Source organism: Micropterus dolomieu, linkage group LG05 (genome assembly GCF_021292245.1).
Source record: "Micropterus dolomieu isolate WLL.071019.BEF.003 ecotype Adirondacks linkage group LG05, ASM2129224v1, whole genome shotgun sequence".
NCBI classification, from domain to species: domain Eukaryota; kingdom Metazoa; phylum Chordata; class Actinopteri; order Centrarchiformes; family Centrarchidae; genus Micropterus; species Micropterus dolomieu.
In genome coordinates this window covers 24107423-24118310 of record NC_060154.1, presented here as the reverse complement: position 1 = coordinate 24118310, position 10888 = coordinate 24107423, and the positions used below count along the sequence as shown (strand labels likewise).

At 41.7% G+C, this 10888-nt stretch overlaps 1 protein-coding gene across 1 annotated transcript; it reads right to left on the bottom strand.

Annotated features, from left to right (window-relative positions):
• Nucleotides 1-6809: 6809 nt before the first annotated feature.
• On the bottom strand, nt 6810-10881 carry LOC123970890 (flavin-containing monooxygenase 5-like). The gene is made up of 8 exons (XM_046049265.1): nt 10711-10881; nt 10354-10519; nt 9967-10109; nt 9136-9332; nt 8560-8707; nt 8264-8471; nt 8071-8143; nt 6810-7964 (listed from the first exon to the last, which is right to left on the bottom strand). The coding sequence occupies exons 1-8, from the start codon at nt 10834-10836 to the stop codon at nt 7550-7552; spliced, it is 1476 nt and encodes a 491-aa protein (XP_045905221.1). The 5' UTR covers nt 10837-10881; the 3' UTR covers nt 6810-7549.
• Between the last annotated feature and the right edge of the window lie 7 nt (nt 10882-10888).

The window sequence follows — 10888 nt, the reverse complement described above, 5'->3', positions numbered from 1 at the left end:
AACCTGGCAACCAAAATGTTAACCAGTGAAGCTAGACGATTCTTCTTCCGGGGTCTACCGGTGGTTACGAGCCGCGGTTAGTTTGAAGTCTGATTAAAGTCCAGCTCAAAGTTAATCCACTTAAGAGTTTTATTGTTGATTTTTCAAAAGTTCTTATGGATATCAACGTTTACACATTATTAATATCTGTCTATCTGTCTATCTATCTATCTATCTATCACCAACATCAAAATGTTTGTAAATTTTTATTTAAAACAATGAATTATTTTAAAAAAAAGAATAGGCTACATTAGCTTAGACTACCTCCACCTAAACTGAACTGCCTTAAATTAATACGCTAGGCCTATATGTAGCCTACTTACATAGGCTATCACTTTTAAATTCACGCATGACTTTCCCCTCAAAGACACATAAGATAAATGGTTGACAATCTTATTGGCCACAAATTGATGAAATGACAAATCCTCCTGTCTAGATTTTTAGATAACCTACTAACAAAGTCAATGGTGAATTTATTGTTGATTGTGTGAAACTTTGCTGAACCTATGTTTCAGTAAGTTTAGCAACAAAAACAACAACAACAAAAAAAGATGAAGCCTACAACTCCTTCTTCATATTGTTGAATTGATGTCTTGATTCCTCAGATTAAAGGGGCAGTCGCACTGTAACTAGAGCTACCACCTCATGCCAAAAAGAAAAGAATCTCAACTTCTGACTTTGACTACAAAGAGATCCCACAGGGAGATCCTTATCACATGATCCCAGTATGATGCAGCGAGACACTGGAAGGCCTCCATCGTCAATCCTCCTCATCCTTTCCACCCGACAGGAGTCGAGGCGACAGGGCAACAGAGATTTTATGAATGAGACGGTGTGATTCGTGGATCAGCTATGAATGAAATTAAATAGGAAAATAATAAAGTCTAAAAATGTCCAATTCCATACATTTATTACATTTATTCATTTAGCTGACGCTTTTATCCAAAGCGACTTACAACTGCTGTATATGTCAGAGGTCGCACGCCCTTGGAGCAACGAGGGGTTAAGTGTTTTGCTCAGGTACACAATGGTGGATCCATACACCCTCTTGTGTAACCTGGCATCAGATTAATACTCAGATTTGCAATGACATTAGGCACACATGTAAATGTTAACACCATCTATCTGGAAGCAGGCTATAACTTAAATTAACCCAAGTAGAGATCGGTGCCTTAAAAAACACAATTTTGTTTTGTTGCTATTACATGTTACATGTTAAGATATAAGTGCAAAGTATATGCAGAGGTATGAGGATTTAAAAATTAGAAAAAAAGGAAAATGATCTGTCTAAATATAATAAATAAACAATAACATCAATAAAAGTCAATATACCTTAATCTTGAGTCACAAAAACATATTTTCAAGTATGTCTAAATTAAATTCAACCAGGAAAATATTAAGACCTTACGTAGGCTTATGTGGCGGTGGCGCAATGGATAAGAAGATTTGGTGTGAGAGAACCGGGTTCAATTCCCCACTGTGACCCATCCACCATTGTGTCCCTGAGCAAGACACTTAACCCCTTGTTGCTCCAGAGGCGTGCGACCTCTGACATGTATAGCAATTGTAAGTTGCTTTGGATAAAAGTGTCAGATAAATGTGAAATTTACGAATTACAAGTATCAGATAAGTCAAAGGTTTATTTTTATATTTGAGTTTAGTATAATAATGTCTTTAGGCATAATTGTAATAGAATGTTCAGTCTTGTTATAAACAAACTTCTCTGTCCCTCTAAAACACAGATGAGGAGGGGCAGGGACACAAAAGTGTGTTTAACATCTATGTCGATAAATTTGGAATTGCAGCAGTGAAACTACAACGTTCTGAAGATGGACATGTCAGTCATGTTGATCATTTGTTTTTGTGGATGATGTCGCTTTAAATGTTGCCACAAGGAATTGTGGGACAGAATTATGTCCTTTAGTTTCTTAAAGGATGGTCCAGTGTCCATCCATCCATCCATCGTCAACCGCTTATCCTGTGTACAGGGTCGCGGGGGGCTGGAGCCTATCCCAGCTGACATTGGGCGAAAGGCGGTGTACACCCTGGACAGGTCGCCAGTCCATCGCAGATGGTCCAGTGTACCCTATGCTAAAAGAAAGGAAGCACTGCAGCACCTTTCCTTAGCATTTAGAGATTTTGACCAGCTCTTATAATGGCAACCACTTTTGGGTCATTTCACTCAATTGGGAACCTTCCTAAGCAAAAAATCAGAATCAGAATCTGAATTAGAATCAGCTTTATTGCCAGGTATGTGTACACATACGAGGAATTCGACTCAGGATTGTACATTGCTCACGATGTGCTTATTCATACAAAAATAGTATAACACAATAATAAAATAATAATAAAATCAGACACAAACTACAGTATAGACAACACTAACATACACACTATGAACAAAACAATATAGACATATTGACAAATAGTGCTGTGATCAGAGTGCAAAGGATGCAAGAGTAAACTATTATTGTCATTATCTACATGTTGAAGGTGGATATGATATACAGGTACACATACATGTACACAGTGTGATGGAACACACAGCAAAAGATGCTGGAAAAATTAAATAAAACCTATTGTTGTGGTGGCAGCCCGGCTGACAATGACTGTCCTGGGTTTTTTTCTCCTTTTTATCAGTTATTCTGCTTTTTCCCTGGTTTTCTCTGTTCCCTGCCTGCCTCCCTGTGTCTCCTCCCCTGTGTGCTCTCTCTCTCTCTCCCTCTGCTCCTGAGCCCAGCCAACGACCTGCACCTGCATCTCGTCAGCCACCTCGTCAGCCTGCCACACCTGCCTGTAGTCAACCTCATCCCTGCCTGTATTTCAACCCCGGGTCTCCATACCATTCTTGCTTGATCGTCGTTGCTCCATACTCAGTGTCACCTCTGCGTTCAGGCTCTCATGTTTTAGATTTTTCTCAGTTTCCCTGTGCTTTGCGTTGCCATCACTAACCCTGTCTCTTTGTCTGCTTTCCCCCCAGGTTCACTCACCCTCGTCCTCCGTTTTGTTGGCTGGGCTCACCCTCCGGTCCTCTCCTCCTCGGACTTCCCTCACGGCATCCTCCCAGTCCTTCCTTGCCTCCCCGCTTCCACGGCCCCAGTGTTCCCCGGCTCCCTGGTCCAGTCCTGTCGGTTTCCCTGTGCCAGTGTTTCCCTGGCGTCCACCTCTCCCTCCACTCCTCTCCCTCAACCCCCTTTTCCTTCAATAAACCTCCTTCCCTCTGAGCTCTGCATTTGGGTCCTCTCTGTCCCCACACCATCGTAACACCTATTACCTTATGACCGGCGGTAGGTGTATTGGTATACAGTATATACAATATGACATAGTATGAACAGCACTGAAATAGAGAATGGTGAATAAGTGGAAACCAGTAACTTAGAGTTACTGGGTTATTGCACAGGAATTGTTCCTGACACCGTGAGTCAGAAATCAGCTGTTCATCAGAGTGATGGCTTGTGGGAAGAAACTGTTCCTGTGTCTGTTGGTTTTGGCGTCCAGTGCTCCCACTTCAGGTCCTGGGATATATTGGATCCCAGATACCTGAAGGATTCCACAGCAGACACAGGGCTGTAGATTAGTGATGGGGGGGGGGGCAGAGTGGTGGTGGGGGGCTCCCTCTGAAGTCCACAGTTGTGAGCGTGTTAAGCTTCAGGTTGTTCTGGCCGCACCAGAGAGCCAGCTGATCAACCTCCCATCTGTACGCCGACTCATCACCATCCAGGATGAGGCCAATGACCGTTGTGTCGTCAGCAAACTTCAGGAGTTTGACAGATGGGTCCCCTGAGGTGCAGTCGTTGGTGTAGAGGGAGAAGAGCAGTGGGGAGAGCACACACCCCTGGGGGGCGCCAGTGCTGATAGTCCGGGTGCTGGATGTGATGTTTCCCAGCCTCACCTGCTGACTCCTGTCAGTCAGGAAGTCTGTGATCCACTGACAGGTGGAGGCTGGCACAGTGAGCTGGGTGAGTTTGGTGCTGAACGCCGAGCTGAAGTCCACGAACAGGATCCTTGCATATGTCCCTGGAGAGTCGAGGTGTTGCAGGATGTGATGCAGACCCAAGTTGACAGCATCATCCACTGACCTGTTAGCCCTGTAGGCAAACTGCAGGGGGTCCAGCAGGAGGCCTGTAATGTCCTTCAGGTGGGCCAACACCAGTCTTTCAAAGGACTTGATGACTACAGATGTCAGGGCGACGGGCCTGTAGTCATTTAGTCCAGAGATGAAGGGTTTTTTTGGGACCGGGATGACTGGAGCATAGGGGGAGGAGGGAACTTCACACAGCTCCAGTGATTTGTTGAAGATGGGGGCCAGCTGATCCGCACAGATTTTCAGGCAGGATGGAGACACACTGTCGGGGCCAGGAGCCTTCCTGATCTTCTGCCTCTGGAAGAGGTGGCTCACTTCCTCTTCACAGATCTTGAGTGCAGGTGAGAGGTCAGAGGGGGAAGGTGACTGTTGAAGTTGGGGAGAGGTGTGACTCTGGGCTTTTCAAACCTACAGTAGAAACTATTTAGCTCGTCTGCCAGTCGTTGAGTGCCAGCAGTGTTGGGGAATGGTCTCTTGTAGTTTGTGGGTGTCTGTAGGCTTCTCCACACTGAGGCAGGGTCGTTGGCTGCAAAGCTGTTATTTAGTTTTTCAGCATAGCTCCTCTTTGCAGCTTTGACCTCTTTAGTCAGCGTGTTCCCGGCCTGGTTGTACAAGACTCTGTCCCCACTTCTGAAGGCCTCCGCTTTGAAAACACTATTCAACTGCAACCCTCCTTTTTCCTTGCTCCTCAAGAAGCTTTTTAGGGCTGAATCCCAATCTCCACACTCAAGGACTCTCAGACTGAGGTGCGTTCCTGGTTAGCCCTTGAACATTTAAGTCCCATGTCCCATTGTCAAATCATCGAGTGCACGAGGGCTCTTGCAGACTCTTGCAGCCCAAGAGTTTCCTGTAGATTCCATTAGATGTCATCATTGATCTATACATTATCTTAGTTCAAGGTCCAGCCTGGAGATGATGTAATGTAATAGAAACCGCCAAGGGTGCAAAGTAATGTTTGAACATTTGCTGAAGAACTGTGCTTGAGTACAATCTGAGGTACTTTTAGTGGTAGTAGGCGTTTTGCCCTTTCGTCCGATATTACACTGAAATGAGGGAAATATTGTATTTTGTACACTAGTATTGCACAGTGGTAGTTACTCCATCTTTTGTAGATAAAGATTTTACACATAAGCTTTTGAAATATAATGCATCACTTTAGTTTAAATTATCATACAAAATATCAGCCCACCAGCTCTGCTGTCTCATCCGTGTAGCTGATTTAGTCGACGTGGATGGTGTCTCTCTGACTGACATACCTGAAAAAGAGAGCCGGGTTGAAGATGTTGTCTTTGATCTTGAGAAAATCCACAGTTCTACCGTTTAGCCATTATCTCCTGCTTGTAGTGAACATCTTTTAGCATGGCAGCTGCTGAAGGAAGCTTGATTTTGCCTGTTTATAATGAGAGTGATGGTGAGTGCAATAGATTCTTATACTGCAAAGGAAGTTTTGAGCAGAAGTTCTTCAGAATTGTTATGATTTATATGTAAGTCTCAGTAGATTATTGAAGCGTATGTGCTTGGTGAGCTGGAAGTGATCGGCATACATTTGAAAGTAGTCCATGATGAGGGAGTTTTGGAGGTGTTGATGATGAGTGGTAGAGGCCCTGTCTGGCTCTGGATTCTCCTGCAATATAATACACTGACCAAGAACAGACAATTATCCTAACGTATTAAAAACGTACTGTGCAATTAAAAGAACATCCAACCTGTACACAGTGTGACCCTCTTTAAACCTCCACAAACCACCACTGTCATCAGTGCTTTCATAGCAGACAGGCACCAGGCCCTCATCCAGACAGCACTTGATACAGGCCAGACCTGAACTACCTCCTCCAATCACGACGGGTCATCCTGCAGAAGGATGATCTCTGTGAAGGATGAACTGGATTCTGGAAACCCTTTTTTCTGATAAGATACATTCGTCAAGCTAATACAACATTTAAAATACTGTAAAAAAATAGTTTAATTAATGTTAAAATTGTTGCACTTATTCACATGTTTTCTGTTTAGGTCATATAGTTGTTTTTTGTTTGTTGATGTCATATTAAATATCAAAGGACATCAACAAATTGAAATACAGGTTAACTTACATATAGTGAATAAGTAAGCACTCAGAGGCACATTAAGTGTTGGGAAATATAGTCTATTCTATGGAAAATATATTCCTGACTGTAAAACGTTCTGTCAAATTGCACAGGTAATAAAGATAATTTAGGGTAACTACTGTAATTAACAACTTATACAATTGCAGACCACTTGAAATCAAATTAATATGCATAATCAAATATTTAAATCAAAAGCAAAGAAAAACCCAGCTGGGTTACCCAATGGATCATTTCCAATATGGAATATACAGCAAACTCTGTGTGTCACTTTGAGAATTCAAAAAACTGTTTCACCCTAAATGAAAAGAAAAACTGACAGTTAGTGGGCATTATAAATCAAATCCAATTGTCCAACATTTCCATGCAATCCTGCAAAAAACATCAACAAAAACACTTGTGATGTAAAGAAGAAAACTCACTATTGCACTGGTTAAGAGAGCAGCTGAAGGAATAAAGGGCCAGTTCACCTGTCACCTGGCCTTTAGGCCACTGTCAGTAGCACGAATAAAGCTGAGCAAATATAATGTTGTAATAAACATATACATATTATATATATTCAAGTAAGGACAACTTCAGCCAGAGAATTTTCATTCTTTTATTCATCAAAGTATTTTTCAATTCAGAAAGGTGATAAAATCTTCCAGTCCAGTTATTTACACAATCATGGACTCTGTCATAAGATACTCTGGTGCCAGGAATGGGTAAACATTTGGTAAAAATAGGGTATCAAAAATGTATGTGCAATAGTCATCCTTTCTTATATAAAGCATAAAGATCAGGATTAAATATATTCTAATATATTCAATACAAATTACAAACAATATACAAGGATTAGACATACACCTAAGTATTACACCATAAATTACGGTATTCATAATTTTACCTTAGTAAATCCAGATTCACCAGATTTTTAACTACAAGTCCGAGGCAATTTGGATATGTAGTGATTGTGATATCCTCTACCTGAAAACAAAGCCTACAGTGGGAAAAATGAATTACAATGACAATACATATTTGAGGATTGTACATGAATGAACATCAGAATAAAAGCTGTAGCTATTTAACAGCTAGTATGAGCATATGGCTTTGCCAAGTTAAGAGATCCCAGACCAGGGTCCTATAGCAATCACACAAAGTGATAAGTTGAATCTAAGTTTTATATAACATCAGTTGGACTTTGAAATCACCATGAGGTGGGAATCATTGACTAATGTATCTGGATATATTGTCCATTTCAGGAGTTGGGATAGTATAATATAAAAATCGCATACACGTATAATAAACGTGTTAAAAGAGTAATCACAGCTGTATCAATTTCACATCACTGAGCAGACATTTGCAGTTTAATCTTGTCCAACAGTGCAGTGGGATCTTGTAGGAAAGCTGGAAGGTTGTTCCTGTTAAAGTAGGCAGCCAAACCCACAGCAGCAGTTGTCAGAATCAGAGGCCAAACAAACGACCTCTTGGGTTTGGGCTCATCACAGGGCCTGGTCTGCATGGGTTGAGCCACTCTCTCCCACTGAGTGAGGATGGCCTGGCGGGCTCCGGCCCACTTTCCTGGCCCCCTGAGACGATACTGGTACGGCGTGCAGGGGCCGAACATCACGTTCAGTCCCAGTCTGGGATCAGTCAGCAGCATCCTCGGGATGTTGGGTCGAACCCCCACCAGCTCTGCTATCTCATCCATGTAGCGGATATAGTCGACCTGGATGGTGTGTCTCTGACTGGTTACATACCTGGAAAAGAGACTCGAGCTGAACATGTTGTTTATAACAACATTTGATACTTTTCAGATCCAAAATATTTAAGTAATCACAAAGTTGAGTAAATCCACTGCAGTACCTTTTAGCCATTGTCTCCTGCTTGCACTGGATGTCTTTTAGCATGGAAGCCACTGATGGAAGCTTGATGCAGCCTGTTTGAAAGGAGACATTGTGAAACCCTAGTTTGCCCTGAACACAAAATACTTCTGGAAAAGGAAACAGTGACATGAAAATGTTGTTTTTTTAATTTTTATTTACAGAACCTGTTTTACCTTTAAAGACCCGTGTGGCCCATCTGGCCTGCATCTCAGAGATGGGCATAATGGCTCCCAGGGGCTGCACTAGACCAATGATAGCCAGAGTGGGGCGGTCCAACTCAGGAGGAAACACATACTTGTACAGAGACGCTTTGTTCTCAGACACTGAGACCACATGTGAGGCCAGGAATGGAAAGGAAAACCTGTAACCTGTGGCAAACACCTGCAAGACAGGGGGCTCATCTCAGTCTCACACTAGAGATCAACTACACTGCAGAAGAAGTGTGAGTGTGTATACACAAGCAACGTACCACCAGGTCAACATCTTCCACTACACTCCCATCATCAAACTCCACACTGGAACCCTGAAATCTGCGGATGTTGGGTTTCACCTGAACTGTTCCAGATAGGATGCGGTTGGGAAGCTCATCATTGACTGTGGGATGTTGGCTTAACAACCTGAGATTTATATCCACGCTGGTTAGTAATGTAGCTACAATTTGATGAAAATGGCAAGCATCTGAAATAAGTCTAAAGCACCACTAGTGTCTTGAACAATTTGCTAATAATAATAATAATAATACAGACATACAAATAGAGAGGCTCTAAAGTTTGCCCTCTCTTTTATGCCATAAGGTCATTAACATTAGTGTTGATGGGGTCAAATCAGCCAGACAAACTACAATAACTACCATTGTTTTCAGAACAAGCGGCAAACATTTCACCTCACATAGTATCTTTGTTTCACCTCTCTCCCACTGCACCTCCTCTTCAACTTCACAGTTTGAAAAATGTTCTACTTCAAAAGCTGTTTGTTCAAACTATGATATAGCTGCAATAGATACAATTGTAAAATAAATAAATAAATAATGATGCAAATACAGTACCTGTGCTTTGGTTTAAGATTGTACAGAGCGTGATCAAATCTTTGGCTGAGCTGTCTCTCTGCCAGACCACATAAAAAACCAAAGGGAAAGATTTTCTGCAGGAAAGTCAACATCCTGTTAAAAAACAAATCAAGGGGCATCCCATGGTACCCAACTCGGTTCAGAATCCAGGCGCCTCTTCGAGTGCTCAGGTACAGCTGGGAAGAGAAAACATAGTTGTCAGTCATTATGAAATCTTTATGTAATATCAATAGTTTGGGGAAAAAAATTTGATCTGAAACTTTATTTATAAGGTAAATCATTTATTTTTGCAATTATTTCACTTAACTCTGTAGCTCTGTTACTTGTGACCTAGCATCTGTTTTACCCCTGATACTGCTGTCTCTAGCTAGGCAACTTTCACCCAGTAGTTGTATGAAATTATAGTTTATGTTATGGCTACTCATCCTGTGGCCATAACTGCAACTGACACAAGTTTTTTTTTTTTTTTTTAAAGTGTATTTAGTGTAATTGTATGTGTACGCAGAACACTACAAGAATTATTATATAAGATGGGTGTGTTCATTTTGATTTTAACGTTCAAATTACTTGGTTTATGTCTGTACTGTGGATTTATTTTACGCAGTTTGTCTGACTGCTTGTGTTATTTAATCTTCTGGATTCTACTGTATAGCTGTCTTCATGCTGAATGTCCCTAGCTCTAAGCCATGAAGTTGGAGAGTAAAATGTTATCTTGACTGACAGGAATGAGAGCAAGCACTATGAAAAACAGACCCAAGTGATGGAAGACACATACTGAATGTCATCTATAAGTAACTATCTCATCCAAACCTGCTTGGTGACTCTGCTCAGTTCCACTGCTATGTCTCCTCCAGAGTTTCCTATTCCAATCACTACAGCCTTTTTATTCCTCCACTCCTCGGGAGTCTTGTAGTCTCTGCTGTGAAAATACTTTCCCTTGAAAGTGTCAATGCCTGAAAAAACAACAAAAAATTAAGGGCAAAGACTTCCCTATACCTATGACTGCCAGATAAAGTTGCTCTCTATTTTTGCTATAAGAAGACTTCTATCTGTATTTGAGGATATTTTATTGACATTATTCTCTCTTGGTGATGCTGCTTTCTGGTGATACAGCATTATGTTATCACATGGTACAGGGATGCTATTAAAGGCTCATTCATACTGTGTCAAAGGATTTTTATAGCCTGTCAGCGGTACCTGGGAAGTCATGAAGTGGCATGTTGGGGTGGCAGTGATGTCCAATACAGATCATCACAGCATCAAAAATGTGTTTCTCCTTTTTGCCTTCCTTGTTCTCCGTCTCAACGTCCCACTGGCCTGAATGAGAAAAATCGGATCTCTGCTTCACCTGCAAGACTTTGGTCTGACCACCAGAAAGAAGAAACAGGCAACAGTTTGCTGATAACAGTATAAAGGCTAAGGTGAGTAGGATGTATTTCTTATACATTTAACCATCTGTTGTGTTGAACTAAACAACATTTTACATTTGAAATTTAGGTGGGAATGTTGCAGATAAATGTAACTCTAGGCATGAAGTTATTACAGCATCCTTACATTGAAGCGTATGTGCTTGGTGAGCTGGAAGTGATCGGCATACATTCGAAAGTAGTCCATGATGAGGGAGTTGTGCATGAAGTTGGGGAAGTGAGCAGGAATGGGAAAATCACTGAAACACATCATCTCCTTGGAGGTGTTGATGATGACAGAGTGGTAGATGCTGGCCCTGTCTGGC

Coding starts and splice junctions, on each gene's coding strand:
- LOC123970890 (XM_046049265.1), bottom strand. CDS start 10,836: ATGATGTGTTTCAGTGATTTTCCCATTCCTGCTCACTTCCCCAACTTC. Junction 10,110..10,353: donor GCCACTTCATGACTTCCCAG/GTACCGCTGACA, acceptor TTGTTTTTTCAG/GCATTGACACTTTCAAGGGA. Junction 8,708..9,135: donor AATCTTAAACCAAAGCACAG/GTACTGTATTTG, acceptor TATAAATCTCAG/GTTGTTAAGCCAACATCCCA.